At 47.5% G+C, this 17,830-nt stretch overlaps 1 protein-coding gene and 1 long non-coding RNA gene across 4 annotated transcripts in view; one reads left to right on the forward strand and one right to left on the reverse strand.

Moving 5' to 3' along the window:
* The window catches only part of DOCK9 (dedicator of cytokinesis 9), a 288,392-nt gene extending 277,991 nt beyond the window's left edge, over window positions 1-10,401 (reverse strand). For all 3 annotated transcript variants that reach the window (XM_069601936.1, XM_069601934.1, XM_069601930.1), the window contains exon 1: window positions 10,148-10,401. In XM_069601936.1, coding sequence (XP_069458037.1) covers window positions 10,148-10,276 — 129 coding nt within the window. In that variant the 5' untranslated portion in view covers window positions 10,277-10,401. The remainder of the gene's footprint in view (window positions 1-10,147) is intronic.
* A 250-nt stretch (window positions 10,402-10,651) lies between these two features.
* On the forward strand, window positions 10,652-16,516 carry LOC138446937 (uncharacterized). The gene is made up of 3 exons (XR_011259600.1): window positions 10,652-11,633; window positions 12,255-12,365; window positions 15,141-16,516. It is a non-coding gene; the product is annotated as an uncharacterized lncRNA (long non-coding RNA).
* Window positions 16,517-17,830: the final 1,314 nt, after the last annotated feature.

The following is a 17,830-nucleotide window of genomic DNA, read 5'->3' on the forward strand; positions in this document are numbered from 1 at the left end:
CTTAGCACATACCATAAAACTTCTTCATCAACAAAACAGTGTTTATACTTAAAAAAGTGAACAACCTATATACACTATTTATATTTTTTTTAACTTTTCTTGGTAAAGAACTTTCCTTAATCTATATGACAGAATGTATATTTTCTCTATGAAAACAGTATGTGAATCTGTAAATACAAAAAGAGTTTGAGAATAAACTTCTCATGGCCAATGGAGACCGTAGGCAGTTCACTGACATTTGCTTTCAGATTCAGTTTCAGATTAACATTCAACAAATGTTAATCTACAATAAATTAAGTGGGCATGTCTCTAACACATGCACTGACCCAACCAGCCTTCCTAAGCAGACATACCCAAGCACTATCTTAACTAGATTTATTCCTGCCAACTTCAAAGAAATGGGGAAAAGGGAGATTCCAACAAACCATTTGGCATTAGAGTCCTGATCAGACTATAAGTCTCCTTGCCTTCTACTTGCTGATAAGAGTTAAAGGAGTCCATTCAAGAAAAAGTGACAGAGATGTAAACGAAACCGAAAAAAACTTCCTCATCTAAGTACTCTTGATGATTTGCAGAACTGATTCTAGTGATAGAAAAACACTTCCAGATTTTTATTCTTTGTGTTTTTGTTTTGCTGTCAGATAAATGAGTTACCAAATACCTAACATAAGAATCAGATCACTGTGTTGTTTTACACACTGGAGTTCAACAGAGTTGGTGAAAACAAACTGCCCAAAAAAAGGAAATTAACCTTATTTGTATTAAAATGTGTTCCGGTCAGTTCAGTTGCTCAGTCATGCCCGACTCTTTGCGACCCCATGGACTGCAGCACGCCAGGCTTCCCTGTCCATCACCAACTTACGATGAAATTAAAATGCGTAGCCACTCTCAAAATTTATGCAAAGGTCATACAGGTGCACTGCCAACCGCTTTTTCCTAAACTAAAGTTATGAGCAACCTAGATAGCATATTCAAAAGCAGAGACATTACTTTGCCGACTAAGGTCCATCTAGTCAAGGCTATGGTTTTTCCTGTGGTCATGTATGGATGTGAGAGTTGGACTGTGAAGAAGGCTGAGCGCCCAAGAATTGATGCTTTTGAACTGTGGTGTTGGAGAAGACTCTTGAGAGTCCCTTGGACTGCAAGAAGATCCAACCAGTCCATTCTGAAGGAGATCAACCTTGGGATTTCTTTGGAAGGAATGATGCTAAAGCTGAAACTCCAGTACTTTGGCCACCTCATGCGAAGAGTTGACTCATTGGAAAAGACTCTGATGCTGGGAGGGATTGGGGGCAGGAGGAGAAGGGGACGACTGAGGATGAGATGGCTGGATGGCATCACGGACTCGATGGACGTGAGTCTGAGTGAACTCCGGGAGATGGTGATGGACAGGGAGGCCTGGCGTGCTGCGATTCATGGGGTTGCAAAGAGTCGGACACGACTGAGCGACTGAACTGAACTGAACTGAACTGAACTGAAAGCAGACAAAGGGCCAGCCCCAAAATGATGCATTCTTACTTACATGAACATTATCAAATCTATCAGGCGGCAATGAGAAACTAATGAAACAACACATCCTGTACATTAGGAAAATTAATCTGGCGGAGGGAGATAGGCTGGAATGAAATAAATAGAAATGGGTTGCAGGGGAGAGAGACAAATTAGGGGCAGTGGGGAATCAAAAAAAGATTTTAAAACAAAACATGTCAGATGTAGAAACTTCAGGAATCTTTCATTCATCAAAATATACAGTTATTGCTGTTTAGTCACTCAATCATGTCCAAGTCTGCAACCCCATGGACTGCAGCACTCCAGGCTTCCCTGTCCTTCACTATTTCCCAGAGTTTGCTCAAATTCATGTCTGTTGAGCTGGTGATGCCAAAAGTATTTATATATATATGCATAACTGAATTACTTTGCTGTGCACCTGAAACTAATACAACATTGTAAATAAACTACATTTCAATAAAAATTTTAAAAATATATGTCTATTGAGCCCCTGCTAATTGCCAGGTACTGGGGAAACCATAATGAACCAACAGGCCAGGGAGGGAAACAGATGACACAAACGTATATACACGTCCATATATAAATTGTGTTAAGGGTACAAAGGAAAACAACAGTCTGGGTGGATAGGCAAGGCCTCTGAGAGGAAAGGACCTGCAAGCACAATTCCAAAGACCCAGGCGGGTGGCCTGGTGGTGAGGAGGGAGGCAGGGTGGTGATTTCTGTCCGCCTGGAGGCAAGAGCTCCCGCCAAGGCCGTGGGGTACGAGAGAGTCTGGCATCCAGAAGATGGAAAAGCCGGGCTGGTGAGCAATGCACGGGTGGTGCCTAGTAAGGAGAGTGCCTTATAGTTCAGGGAAGAGGCTCCTATTCCCAGGGCAGCAGGAGGCACTGAGGGGACCGGTGTGGTGTGCAGCACGCTCAGTTGCGTTCGACTCTTTTGTGACCCCCATGGACTGTAGCCCACCAGGCTCCTCTGTCCATGGAATTTTCCAGGTAAGAATAGTGGAGTGAGTTGCCATTTCCTATTCCAACTGGTGCGTTAAGGATTCAGAACTGCAGTCCTAGGGATGGAGTAAGAGTGGAAGCAGAGACCAGAGAGGAAGGGTGTTAACCTGCAGGGGCCAGAGGACAGGCAGGAGCTGGAGAACGGGTTGGCAGGCAGCAGCCCGCAGCGAGACTCACCACAGACTTCCGCTCTCCAAAGGCCCACAGGCAGGACTGGGCTTCCCTGCCCTCTGCAGCTGGGAGTGTGGCCAAGATAAGCAAAAGGGATGGGTGGAAACCCAGGAACCTATGAGGGAGACCCCACATGTTTTCCTGGCACAAGAAAACCCACCTCTTTCAAGGCAGGGGCCATCTCATCAACCCAGATCCCAGGATGTGGACAACGTGGTCCTCAGCCACTCGCAGCGGAAGGGCCGCGTGAGGGAGAAACAAGCCTTTCCATTTCAGACCGCTGAGACAGGGGAGTCATTAGCCCATTCTGACTGATGCAGAAATAAAACGTGACAGATGCTGTGGCGACAGGATGAGGAAGGCAAAGGAGGTGAGCAGAAGAGACAAAGGAGGAATCAGAGGTTTCAGAGCTGGTGACCATGCAATGGCGCCTCTCACTAAAGAAAACAAGTATGCAAGAAAGACAGCTGGTTTGGGACGAAAGGTGACAGTTTATGATTTCACAGGTGCCAAACGTAAGGGACTGGTAAGACAGCTGAGTACATATGTCAGGCAAGTTAGCAGAAAAGCAGCTCTGAGCTGAGGGGGGAAAAAATCAAAACTGAGATAAAGATTTGCAAACTGCAACGAAGGAACCCAGCTCCTTGCAGAGTCAAGGGAAGCGATAAATTGTTATGAACCGAAGGAAGACAAGGGACTCTTTAGGAACGGTGGTGAGGAACGAGGGGACGGAGGAGCCGGAGGAGAACCACAGGAGGGGAGGAAGGGGTGCTGAGTGTGGGTGACAAGCTGAAGGGGTGAGGACTGAGACCCTGCCCCACACTAAGGGCAGAACCAGGCTGCGGGGCCACAACCCAAGGTCACCCCATGGTTAGTATTAAAGCGGTAACAGAACCCAGGCCCCCGAACTTGACCACAGGCCTCACTGCCTCCCGACATGATCAGGGAAGAATTTTCTCAAGTCATTATTCTTCTAAAACTAAACTTCATGGCATCATAAACAACCCAACCCCACAATTCATTTAGACTACTGTTAAGACCTTTAGAGAGTTTGCAATGGGTTGGTGGTTTACATTTTTTGCCCTGACCCTCAGCACTGTGACTTCAGACACTGTCATTTATGTATATTTCAGTCCAGTCCTCAGGGGGAGTTCATACAGTTGTTTAAGGACTGCCCCAAAGAATGGGAGCATGTTAAAGTTCTTGATACATATAGCCCAGCTCAAGTAGTCATACCATTCATCATGTTATAAAACCCAGGAGACACAATTCCCATAAAATGCCATGTGAATGGAACTATGAGATGAGGTGACCCTGCAAACAAAAGTGCCCAGCTCGCCCCATCCTTGCAAAACCTTCTCTATCTTTGCAAATTTATCGGGCAAAGATAGCATCCTGTTTTAATTAGTGTTTCAGGAATCATTAGCAGGGCGGAACTTTTTTTTTTTTTACTGTTCTTTATTGGTTAACTGTATTCCTTTTTTGAGGAACTACCTATGAATATCCTTTCCTATTTTTCTTCCAACATATTTTTCTTTTTTTAATTGACTCCTAAGAGATCTCATTAAATTTTTTTAAAACTTAACACCATGACTGAGATATAGATATACAGAAGAGGACAAATACTGTTTCTAAGCTTATGATTGGCTTTTAAATTTATGCTGCTTGTGACACAGAGAACGTAGGTTTGAGTGTTTGCCTGAGGAGGCAGGAGGCAGGGTGGCAAGCAGGGACACATGGTCTTAAGCCACAGTCCCCAGGTTCAAGACACAGATTCCCCCACTTACAGCCTCTGACCTTGAAATGACTTGACCTCCCATGTGTAAAGCCCTGATACATATCCTAGGATACAGTAAGTGCTTAGTAAGTGCTGTCTCCAGATTTATTTAGTCAAGATGAGCAATCTTTTATTACAATATGAGCTTACCTTTGTTAAGCACTTACTATTAAGTATCTTTACATACATTAAATCTTTTAATCTTTCTTTTAAGAACTCCTTGAGATAATAATACCCAACAATCCCAATTCTCAGATGAGTAAACTGAGACTTAGTGAAGAAATCTGATCAAAGTCCTCAGCTCATCAACGGCAAGGCCCTGGGTTCACCTCCCAAGCCCAGGCCAAACTGGTTTTGTCCTTTACTTTCGTTCTTTAAAGAAATCCCTCTCTACCCTTACATGATTATTTATCCATGTTTTATGCTGTTTCTTTGACTTATTTTACGTATGTCTCCTACATGTAGTTATCACTTATTGCAGTATGTGATACAAGGTGGGGTCAATACTTTTTTATGACATCATTTACTCAATGATGTATCCACCAGGTTTGACTTACTGCTCACACGTACCCTAAAAGTTGACACACACAGAGGCCCGTTTTTGTTCTATGCCAAAGACTTCACTTTGGGTCCTTAGGACTGTGTGACACAAAACTGTCATATTATTTACCCCTAAGATTACGCAGAGGGAAAGATCTCTAAGAAGAGGATGTTCAGGGACTGGTTTGAACCTCTTTCCTAAAATAGGTTTCAAAAAGACAAGAAGAAAAAATGTCTATTTTATGATCTGTTCTCAGCCAGTCCTTGAAACTATCCTCCAAATTAGCAACTGTATTTCTTAAAACTTCTCTCCCTTCCTCTTAAACCTTGCCCTTCCCTGCCCAAGCTGCTCTGCTCCCACTTGGCCTAGCCAGGCCTTTGAAGGATGTGCTCGGTCTCTGCCTCTCATTCCTTTCTGGGAGAAAAGTCTCCCTGGTCTCGGCACCTCCCAGGTCCCGTTCAGTTCCTCACAAGCCCTCTCCCGAGTGTATCAATTCTCTGTTACTTCATCTTTCTCTGCTCCTTCTTAGTATGTGTTCTTTCACATGTCTTCGATGGGTTTCTGCCTACTGCTATCCTATGTTGAAGACTGACCTGTCCACCTGTTGAGAATTGAGATCATAAACCCTTCAAGGCAAGAGCCTGCTCTAAACAGCAGCAGATCCTCAGCACCCAGCAAAAAGTCCTGGCGCAGAGCAGGCCCTCGACAAACGTGGATAAAGGTTTCACAGCTCCACTCCTCCCTTTTCAAACTCAAGGCATTACGAATGCCCTCCTATCTCCCAATATTCAAATAGACCAGAAACCAAAGAAACACACACCTGTTGTTGATTATCGAGTTGGAGATGGGCCTTCACCCTGCTTCCTGTATGCTGGGACATTTCTGTTGTTGGGACTCCACCAGAGGGTGGAGAAAGACGGTGAGGTGAAGCCCCGGCCAGTCCAGTTACCGATTTACTATCCTATCTGATTTAAAATTATAGCCAAAATGAGGTTTTACGTTATCTGGGGATTTCAAAGAATACCACCCCTCGGGTCTCAGGTTACCTAGGATCATACTGAACTGGGAGGGTGAGAAGGGTCCCAGGGCAGCACTCCGGAGATTATCATGCCTGTCCGTCCCCCTCCAGTTACACAAAGGGAACTGTGGTGCCGGCCTGACTTGGTTTTACTTCATCTCACACTGCAGGGCTCTCGGATGCCTGTGGAATGGTGTCACCAGCAGGGACTTGATGGCGAAGGAGGGTCTCAAGCTGGGCACGCTGAGATAAGATCGGCAAGGAGGCCAGGTGACTTGGGCAGCGATACCCAAGCACGTGGAGCTGCCAAACCCACGTGAAGGGCCCCGTCCCAATATTCACACAGATCTTTCAGAGAAAGGATATTTTTAGGCCCTGGGTGGTATACTTCCTTAGATCTAGGCCATTACAATGCTATCTTTAATACATGTGAAAGGTCCAATCACTACTCAACACTGCTCAGGGAATTATTTCTAGTTTTTCTCCTGAGCTTGCCTATGATCTGAACGTGCTGCCCTCCTGACTGCACTCAATCAAGGAAAGCTAATTCTGGAACTGTGAGGATTCTTCTTTTACTACCTCAAATCATAAATGACATCGTCCACAGTTAGGAACATTACAAGTAGCAGCACCTCTACTGCTCTTATAAAAAAGTCGGACACAATTTAGTGCCTGAACGATGACAACAACTCCTATAAGAGTATCTTTGAATTGAAGCCAGATGGTCAGGAAAGGGACTCTAGAGCAATCTAGGACAGCTTCTCATTTACAAGAACAGGAGCCCTGAGGTGCAGCAAAATTAAGGGACCAACCCAGGGTGACTTAGGTACTGGTAGGATATTGACCAGGCACCGTTTAAGAGCTTTACCCATATTGCTCACTAAATCCTCTCAACAACCATGGAAAGTAAGTATAAATTCTATCTCTGCTGCACTACAGGTGAGGAAGTTCACCAAGGCTGAATTATGTGCCTAAGACTGCACACAGGTGGTTCAGGGCAGAGCTGGAATTACAGCCCTGGTGTTCTGACTTCAGAGTCCACGCTCTGCACTATCAAACCTCCCAGATTAAAACCCAGGACTCCCAATTCCCGGGAGGGTTCGCTCCATCATTACTAATTCTAAAGCTCATGAAAGAACAAACCATATTTGAAACGGCCAGCAAAACTTTTTAGGATCCTGATGAGAACAAACTACCACCATTCAAAGCTGTTTCTGAAGCAAACTGGGAAGTCTGAAGAGTATTTCAACAGATTATTGCTAACTTTGACATAATGGCATTACAGTTATGCGGGAAAATATACCTATTTTTAATAATATGACTTAGCAACTAAACAACAACTGGGTATTATACGGATGAATGACGGGCACCATAGAACCTGCAATCACACAAAAATGGAGGGGGAAAGCGGGACAGTTAAAGCAAGTTTAGCAAAATCTTGATAATTATTGAATCTGGTTGATGGATTATGAAGGTTCATTATGATATTCTCTCCACTTTTTTGCATTTTTTTCAAGGTTTACAAATTAATATCATCTTTAAAGGCCCACAAACCTGAGCCTATAAAAAGTGAACCTATCAAACAAAAAAAAAAATCTGAGTGCACGTTACTTTTTTTTAATGGCAGCCTTTATCACCCACTGAATTATATAATTCTGTTGTTTCTGATGTCATAGCCATTCAGCAGTACTAGAAGCTTGAGAAGAGCTAGTTAAGTCCATAGTCTTGTCTGTTTTTCTTGCAGTCAATCTACAGAATTGCTATATTAGCCAGCTAGGTAAGAAACATTTATTGTGTGTTTACTATGCTATTAGCACTGACTCAGGCTGCCAGATAGAGCAGAGTATTACCTCCATCCAGGCTGGATCAGTGGACCCTGGGATTTCAAACCCTGGGCTGGTTGCTGCTCTGCCTCCCGAAAGGATCTGGGTACCTTCTTAGACCTTCCTAGAACTAAGCCGAGACAGGTGCACCTGCTGAACCCTGGGCTGGTTGCTGCTCTGCCTCCCAAAAGGATCTGGGTACCTTCTCAGACCTTCCTAGAACTAAGCCGAGACAGGTGCACCTGCTGTGGCTTCCTGACAGACACGGAAGCAGCAAGAAGCAGCAGGTGGTGGCAGAGTACCCAGGAGGAGGTGAGGGGGGTGAGGGTGATGGGCAGTTTTTAGTATCTGTAAGTTATCCCAAATTCTCTCCATCTGCAATGCAGAACCACAGCAATGCATTTCCCTTTTAGCCCAGGAGCCTTTCAAAGGCCCAAGGGGGGCCACTTGACTTGTTTCATCAGACAAGCGGTTGAAGGTAGACATCACTAAAGGGTTGAGACATCAGCCAAATGTCTGACTGTTCACGCTTCAGGGTGTCCAGGGAAAAAGAGATGTACCATTAACATGCCGTGAGACAGAACAAAGCAGCAGCATGTCACACACAGGAATGGGTACTCCTGGGTCACTATCAGTAGGCCAGCCTCCTATGGGAAGGGCTGCTGAAAATTCAAGGACTGCTGCACAGCAGTGGTGAGCAGTGTTGTACTTGACCTAATGGCTTGTTAAATTAGAACCTCCTTTTCAGTCCAAGTCTGTCTGCAGTATGGAATTCATGATTTTATTTATTCTTCTTTTGATTCATATTTATAATAGTGGGATATTATTAGTGCCCTCAGTTAAAAGAACTAAGTTTACTTTCATAACAGAACAGGATGCCACAGATGTTTGTGGGTTTTATCCTTAACATACACACGTTGGCAAAAGTCAGGAAGATGCAGGATATACTACTTAGGCCAAAGCAATGAAAGGCAGGAAGAGATCCCAGGTTTTGGTCATTATCAATTCCCGCTTTACTCCTTATCATCAAATGATCAACTTCAGCAAAAACAGAAATACAAAAATTCCTTATTACTGAACAGATTGCAGTTTAAGGAATCTAGAGAGAGCTGTCAGAGCCATCGAGAGAAAAATAAAACTGAGCCAACTAGCTATGGAAATCAGTGAAGCTTCATCTCCATTCTCGACAAACATCATTCATGTCCTTCTGTGTCTGGCCAGAAAGGGCATCTATCTGCCACCAAAAGGATAAGCCAGGCCCTGTGTTAAGGGACCCAGCACTCCACCAAGACAATACCCCACACACAACCCCACGAAGCCCTAAGAATCACTTCCAAGGCCCAACAAGCACAAGTCACTCACCCACAAACAAGCCCCTTTCAAGAAAACAAACGCCAGCGCCCGGTGCAAGGAGCTGCTGAAAGTGTCCAGCTACCCATGAGGGCACGCTGCTGCTCAGACATCGCTCCTCTCTCGCACTGTCCAAGCGACCAGGGCGTACTGCGTTTCCAAACACAGCAGGACCCAGCCCGAGCAGTTGAAAAGTTGATTTAAAACTTCATCTTCCTCACACTCAGAGGCCTATGTTCAAAAGACTTTCTGCTAGGACCAGATTAATCCCTGAGGCAGCCTGCTACGAATCCCCCAAATTGCAGTCATTTGCACCCTTGCGGAAGTCACCAGCGATTCCTAGCAAGCCTCTTAACCTTTCGTAAGAAGCGCTCAAATCTCAGGATGCCGGCTAGGGGGAGGGAGTGGAAGAGAGATTGCGGAACCCCTGCCCTTCTGGGGCTCAGCCCACCCAAAGGGGGTCCGCGGGGCCGTATCCCACCCTGGGTGTCGGACTGGAAAAGGAAGCTCCCACATCCATTCCCCTGCGCCCCTCCAGGCCACAGGTGTCAAGCCCCCCGCCCTTAACCCCCGGAATAAGGGAGGAGGAGAAGGGTGGGGTGGGAGGGATGGGGGAAAGAAGAGAATAAATTCTCAGTTGGTAAACTTGGCAGGGGTGGGGGGGTGGGGGGGTGGGGGGGGGGTTGAAATGAAGGAGATGGCGATTTCCCTCCCAGGGAATTTCCCAGGAGGGAGGTGGGCAGCAGCAGGTAGAGGACCCACGGGCGCAGGGTGGAGTTGGTGCCCCCTCCAGTATCTTCCCTTCTCCCCTGTCCGACACCCGCGTCCTCCACCACCTCTTAATCCTGCAAGTCCCAAGAGGGTCGGTGGCTCTGCCTCTGCCGGATCGACTTAGAGGAGCGCGAAAGGGGTGGCCGCCCGCCCTCCCGCCTCCCTCCGCGGTCCCACACTCACCAGGAGCACCGAGCCGCGCACCACCTCCGACACGCTCTGCCGCAGCTCGGCCGCCGTGCCGGGCTTACTCAGCCCCCGGGTGAACTTCCGAGTCTCCGCCGAGGCGGGGAGCAGCGGCGGCTGCGACATCCTTGCCGCCGCCGCCGCGCCTGCTCCCGCAGTCCCCGGGCCGCGCCGCCGCCAGGTGCGCCCTGGGCGCTCGGCCCGGCCCGCCGGCAGCTCTCCCGGCGCCGCCGCCCGCCCGCTGCCCCCACCGCCCCGCGGCTCGCCGCGCGTCCGGGAGGCGCAGCCCGGGCCGCGCCCTCCGCTGGATGTCACGCCCCGAGCCGCCCCCCCGTCCCTAGGCGTCTGGGTCGCTAGAGCTCTGAGCGGCGCCCGGACTCGCTAGGAAAGACCGTGCGTGTGGCAGCGGCGGCGGCTCCCCCATGCCACCAGCCTCGCTCGGCGGCAGATCGCCGGGCCGCCTCCTTGGGGCGGGGTGTCCGGCGCGGCGCGGGGCGGGGCGGGGCGGGCGGAGGAGGGGCCGACGCGGCGGGACTACGGGCCCCCGCCTGTCCGGCGGCGGGTGCCGCGGGGCGCGGGCTGCGCGCCGGCCTGGATCCCTGGCGGGGCAGGTGGGGACCCCGAGGGGCGGGGAGTAAGAAGGGGTGGGGGCGCCTCCTCCCCGGTCCGATTACTCCTCGAGGCCGCACGTCCGAAGACCCCAGGCCAGGCCGTGTACGCCGCCAGGAGGGCGCGCGACCCCGGGGCTGTGGCGCCAAGTCTTCCCGGGGGCCCGCACCTGTACGCGGGGACCCCCGGCTCCCGGCTGGCGGAGCCCCAGCATCGCGGGGACAGGCAGGGGTCGGGAGAGGGTGGCACCACGCCCCCCTGGGGCCGCTGATGGGGGGACGGAAGTTTCAGAAAAGCGGCCTGTGAGCGGCCCTCGGGAGAACACAGGGCGGTTGGCAGCGCCGGCCGGGCGGAGCGGGACGGAGCGCCCCGGGGCCCAGGAGCCGGCGAGAGCCGCACGCACTTGGCAGGGACGCTTCTCCGCCTCCCAAAACCCTTTCGACCCCCAGAGGCGTCGCGCGAAGCGTGGACGCCTCGGCGAGCCCAAGGGAGGGGTCCGCGATGAGTCACGCAGACCCTGGCCGGCCGGGACCAGCTGCTGCGTCACCGTCAAAACTTCTGAGCCTCGCCCCGCTCCTCTGTAAACGGAGGGCTGCAACCTGCCCAGGGGCTGAAGTGACACGGCGAGAGCCGTCGGCCGCCCCCCTCTCCTCTCCGCGGCCCGGCCGAACCGCTGGGCGCCGAGCCCGGGAAAACCCAGGAGCGCCGGCCTGCGAGCCCAACGTGACCCCGGGAGCTGGCGGCCGCGAGCGACAGCCGCGGCTCTGAGGAGCTTCCTCACACCCGCTGTTCCGGCTTCCCCATTCCTAAGGGGCTCCCCACCTCTTCTCTTATTTCTGAGGAAACGTGGAGCACCCTAACTGACCCTCCAGAGGTGAGGGCTAGAGGGGAAGGAGGAATTTGCGTAGCGCCCACGGCGCATGCTCACTAGTTTGGGTTTGGAGGCGGGAGTTTGGCTTAAGGGAGCCTGTGCTGATTGGTTGATATGCGCAGGCCACGCCCATCGCGTGCCTGATGGACAGCTCCTCACCTGCGCGCGTGGGGGCGGTGTGGCCCCAGCCCTCAGAGAAATCCCTCCCGCGCAGGTGTTGGCCTCAGCGTTTGGAGGCCTCCTAGCCGTTGTCAGCCAGTGAAAGAGGTCGCCAGTGGCCTCCCACCCTGCTCGAAAGCCAAACACCGGCCCAAAGCAGAATCTTAAAAGAGGGAAAACTGCCAATCTAGGGTAGAAAGCAAAACACCACCGTTCAGGACTTAATGGGCAGGTCTGGCCCATAATAAAGTCTGGAGTTTTCGGCATGCAGTTGGCACTCAATAAATGTTTTTGCCGGATCGGATTGTTCTCCCTGTGTCTTGAGACGCGGGATGTAGCACTACACGTGAGCCTGCCAAGCCGGAAGACAAAACAATAACGAGCAAATAATAAGAGCAACTACACAGTAATCTATTTCCTCTGCTGCGTAAAGCCTAGATATTAACCAGGCTGCTCGTGTTCCAGGGGAGCCCTGGGTGACCCCAGAGGCAGAAGACGCAGCTTCACGCGGGAGCCTGCGGTGTCTGGTTTCACCATTCACATCCCCGGTTTGTACCGCTGAGCTGCATGGGATAGGTCAGTTCACTTCTTACTTCTTACTGTTAGAACCTGGTCTGAGAAACGTTGTTTTCCCTTTGAGCTTCTGACACCTGAAGAAGTTTCCAGATAGCACAGACCTTTACCCTCCTGAGTTGCCTTGGCTCTCTAAATCACATCTACTTCCAGAGAATGCAAATAATGGATTTTATTCAATTAAAAACAACAGAAAAGCACAATGTTGGGCGGCTTTCTTTTCTTTTCTTTTTTCTTTCTTTCTTTTTTTTTTTTTTTTGCTTTGTTCTGTTTAAGAAATGGATGAACACAGAAAAGAGCATGTATCTGGAAAGTGAAGAGTATCCATTTCTACCAGTCCTAGAAATGCTTACTGACTCATTATGTTCTAGAATTGGCAGATTTTCATTGAGGAAGCAGGGGCTGAACTGTAAGATACTGCCAGTAGTCACGGACAATATCTAAACAAGAACGAGTTCTGGCAGAGAAGGAGGCATGGTAATGTGAACTAAGTCCAGGAAGGCTAATTTTCCCAGCGACCCAGAGCACAGCCTCTTCTTCCTGGTGAAGTTAACAAATGGGGCATTTACATTTAAATTTGAGCAGAAATTTCATCCTTCCTGTTTTGGGTTGACTTGTGTCCCCCGCCTCCCCACCACCCCCCCAAGACATATAGGGCTTTCCTTGTGGCTCAGCTGGTAAAGAATCTGCCTGCAATGCAGGAGACCAGGGTTCGATCCCCGGGTTGCAAAGATGCCCTGGAGAAGGGCATGACAGCCCACTCCAGTATTCTGGCCTAGAGAATTCCACGGACTGTATAGTCCATGGGATCCCAAAGAGTTGGACACGACCGAGCTGTGGGGTCACAAAGAGTTGGACATGACCGAGCAACTTTCAGTTTCACTTTTCAAGACATACTGAAGTCCTGACTCCAGTATCTGTGAATGTGACCTTATTTGCAAATAGGGTCTTTGCAGATGTCATGTCAAGTTTCAGTGAGGTCATACTGGACCAATATGACCAGTGTTCTTATGAGAAGAGATGAGACACAGTCAGAGACACACAGCAAGAAGGCCTGAGATTGGAATGAAACATCTGCAAGTCAAGGAACACCAAGGCTTGCTGGCAACCACCGGAAGCTTGATGAAATAAAGGATTCTTCCTTGAATCTTTGGAGATAGCATGGCCCTGCTGATGCCTTAATTGGATTTCTAGTCTCCAGAACCATGAGAGAATAAATTTCCTTGTTCTAAGCCACCCAATTTGTGATGCTTTATTTTGGTACGATAGTCTCACACACTTACCAAAGGCTGTTTGTCGTTTTTTGTTTTTGTTTTTTTTTAATCCCCACCAGAGTGGACCTAGAATTGTGTGAATTCTTACTGCATCAACTCCTGGAGAGAGGCAGTCATACCTTTATCGAAGGAGGCACATCAGGTCAAGGTTGAAGATGCTGCATGAAATGGGGAGGGATGGTGTTTAAGGTGTGGTGGAAGATACATCTATCTACTTTAACTTGAGGGGGTAACCCCATCTTTGTTTCACCAAAACTGTAGGAAGAAAGCCATCCTTTTTGTTGAGGATCATACTAGTAGGTGCTGGAAATGAAATATAATTCCAGGCAGTTTTGAAGAGTTGCATATAAGTGACAGTACAATATCCAAATATTTATAATTTAAGCATTATCCATGTTTTAATAATAATCTCTTACTGCATCATTTCTTGTTAGGTTAGCTTTCAGTTCAGTTCAGTCGCTCAGTCGTGTCCGACTCTTTGCAACCCCATGAATTGCAGCACGCCAGGCCTCCCTGTCCATCACCAACTCCCAGAGTTCACTCAGACTCACGTCCATTGAGTCCGTGATGCCATCCATCCATCCTCTGTCCTCTTCTCCTCCTGCCCCCAATCCCTCCCAGCATCAGAGTCTTTTCCAATGAGTCAACTCTTCGCATGAGGTGGCCAAAGTACTGGAGCTTCAGCTTTAGCATCATTCCTTCCAAAGAAATCCCAGGGTTGATCTCCTTCAGAATGGACTGGTTAGATCTCCTTGCAGTCCAAGGGACTCTCAAGAGTCTTCTCCAACACCACAGTTCAAAAGCATCAATTCTTTGGTGCTCAGCCTTCTTCACAGTCCAACTCTCACATCCATACATGACCACAGGAAAAACCATAGCCTTGACTAGACGGACCTTAGTCGGCAAAGTAATGTCTCTGCTTTTGAATATGCTATCTAGGTTGGTCATAACTTTCCTTCCAAGGAGTAAGAGTCTTAATTTCACGGGTGAAGTCACCATCTGCAGTGATTTTGGAGCCCAAAAAAATAAAGTCTGACACTGTTTCCACTGTTTCCCCATCTATTTCCCATGAAGTGATGGGACCAGATGCCATGATCTTCGTTTTCTGAATGTTGAGCTTTAAGCCAACTTTTTCACTCTCCTCTTTCACTTTCATCAAGAGGCTTTTTAGCTCCTCTTCACTTTCTGCCATAAGGGTGGTGTCATCTGCATATCTGAGGTTATTGATATTTCTCCCGGCAATCTTGATTCCAGCTTGTGTTTCTTCCAGTCCAGCGTTTTCTGCATATAAGTTAAATAAGCAGGGTGACAATATACAGCCTTGATGTACTCCTTTTCCTATTTGGAAGCAGTCTGTTGTTCCATGTCCAGTTCTAACTGTTGCTTCCTGACCTGCATACAGATTTCTCAAGAGGCAGGTCAGGTGGTCTGGTATTCCCATCTCTTTAGCTTTGGGATCTGTGTATTTCTCAATGATACATAATTATTTTAAAATCTCTTCTAGGTTATCCTGAAAGAACACATCTGTGAAAATGAAATATGAGGTCCTTACGAGATCATTGAAACCAGGGTTTCTCGAACTTTATTGTGCATAAAAATGACCTGGGGATCTTGTTACACTACAGAGTGCAATTCAGAAGATCCGGTGTGGTACGCGAAATCAAACTTCAGGAGATGGTGAGTGACAGAGAAGCTTGGCATGCTGCAGCCCATGGGATTGCAAAAGCATCGGACACATCTGGGCAACTGAACAATGACAACCCGAAATCAACAGTTCTAACAAGCTCCCCACTGATGTCAAACCCCTCCCCCAAGCAGATGCTGCTGGTGCACAGACCACATTTTGCAAGCAGTGAGCATTCAGACTTCCATTTCCAGCAGTTTGGCAAACCAAAGGCCCTTAAAACTTCTCCCCTTTTAGAACAGTATGGAGATTCCTGAATAAATAAAAATGGAGCTACCATATGACCCTGCAATCCTACTCCTCGGCATATATCCAGAGAAAAGGAGGATCAAATAGGATACATGCACCCCCAGTGTTTTTTGTAGCACTGTTTACAATAGCCAAGACGTGCAAGCCACCAAAATGTCCATCAACAGAGAAATGGATAAAGAAGATATGGTACATATATACGATGGAATATTACTTGGCTATAAAAAGGAATGCATTTGAGTCAGTTGTAATGAGGTGGATGAACCTAGAGCCTTTTATGCAGAGTGAAGTAAGTAAGAAAGAGAAAAATTGTGCTAAACCACTCAGGTTTGAGTGTTGTTAGTTACAGCTACATTGAGAACAGTCTGGGGTTTGGGGAAAGAGAACGGAAGGAGGTAAACCAGGGAGGAATAGTTTAGTCGCTAAGTCGTGTCTGACTCTTGCGAGCCCGTGAACAGTGGAGCGTGCCAGGCTCCTCTGTCCATGGGATTCTCCAGGCAAGAATACTAAGTGAGTTGCCATTTCCTTCTCCAGAAACCAGGTAGGTGGCAACAACCCAACCAGAGGGAACCATGACTATGTCTATTAATTTATGCATAAAAAACAGCATCCTATGCTTCTGAAAAGCTACTCATAGTCTAGTGGAGAAGACAGCTCCATAAATATAACTGTGATCCAATGGATCAGGATGGTGGGACCACAAAGGAGAAGCAACTAACTTGATAGGTATGAGCCAGGGGCAGTTTCTCAGAGAAAAGGAAGCTGGAGCTTGTTGCTCTGCCTGGAGACTGCCTTGTGACCAGTGTCTGAACAACTTTGGCAGAGAGCACCTGGGGCATGTTAGATTTGCATGATAATATTTGAAAAACACCAACGTAGGACCTGTCTCATGTAATAAATGATCAGTCATTACTAGCTATTAAATAATTATAGGATATTTCAAGAAATTGTCATCAGAGCTGTTTACTATGCATCCAGGGAGGGTCCAGATTGCGACATAAAACTCCCTACCCCAACACTAAGGAGATACTTTCATCACCAAGTTTTGCCTCTTTTTGAATTAGTCTCAGATTTTCCGTCCTTTTCAACTGTTCATCACCAGCACTTTTGCTCTAATTTGTGAACATGTTTCATAATCTCCAAAGGTTGACTGACACCAAAAAAGCAAACAATGTTTGTTCATCTCGTTTTTTGTTCTGTAGCATGCAATCCAAAATGACATTAATATTCTTTGTAGCAGTGTGTATCGCAAAGTCTAAGTTCGTCATCATTTCATAAAAGAAAGCTGGGGACAGATGAGGAATGAAAATTGGCTTTAATATCACTGAATCTCAATAACCTGTGATTATCACTATACTAGGGATAACCAAATAATGATCATATACAATCACACCAAATGCATAATCCTAATAGTTTGGTTTAAAAATGCTGTTATTAAAACCATTCTGACTTTATCAAATGAATCCCCACAATATTCCTAAGTGAGTTAAAATTTACATCAAAGATGAGGTAGGTGTGTGTGTGTCTGTCTGCCTGTCTGTCTGTGTAAAGTCACTCAGTCACGTCTGACTCTTTGTGACCCCATGGACTATAGCCCGCCAGGCTCCTCTGCCCCTGGAATTCTCCAGGCAAGAATACTGGAGTGGGTAGCCATTTCCTTCTCCAAGGGATCTTCCCTACCCAGGGACTGAACCCACATCTCATTAGGTCTCATGTATTGGCAGGCAGGTTCTTTACCACTAGCGCCACCTGGAAAAATCTTGCACAATATTCCTAAGTGAGTTAAAGTTTACATCACAGATGAGGTATAGAAACACAAATAGAAATGCACTCCTAGGTAATTCTCTCACCAAACATGCTCAAATGGGACTTGTAAATCAAGAACATATCTGAGGAAATAAATAGAGCTCTCCTGAATTATTTCTATTGTAGTTAAGGCTTTCCAATAAGCCAATAAAGCAGAAATTAGGCAGGAATTCTGCATGATTTTGCAACGTCTACCTGGTTAAAATAGGATCCAAAAGCCAGTTTCCTTTGGAAAAGATTTATTTAGCAAAATTTACACAGTTTTTCTAGGAAATACAGAATTTAAACAAATGGGGGCCTAAAACAGTTGACCATGAAAAAATGAAAATCAGGGGTAAAAAAAACAGCTTGGTAAAAAATGAGTTTTAAAATGCCTCTTAAAAACATAAAACTTCTCATAGCAGAAAAATGTTGATCTCTAAATGCCTTTTTCCAGGCTTGGGCTCCAGAAGAAT

This window comes from Ovis canadensis, chromosome 10, assembly GCF_042477335.2.
Source record: "Ovis canadensis isolate MfBH-ARS-UI-01 breed Bighorn chromosome 10, ARS-UI_OviCan_v2, whole genome shotgun sequence".
Taxonomy (NCBI): Eukaryota; Metazoa; Chordata; class Mammalia; order Artiodactyla; family Bovidae; genus Ovis; species Ovis canadensis.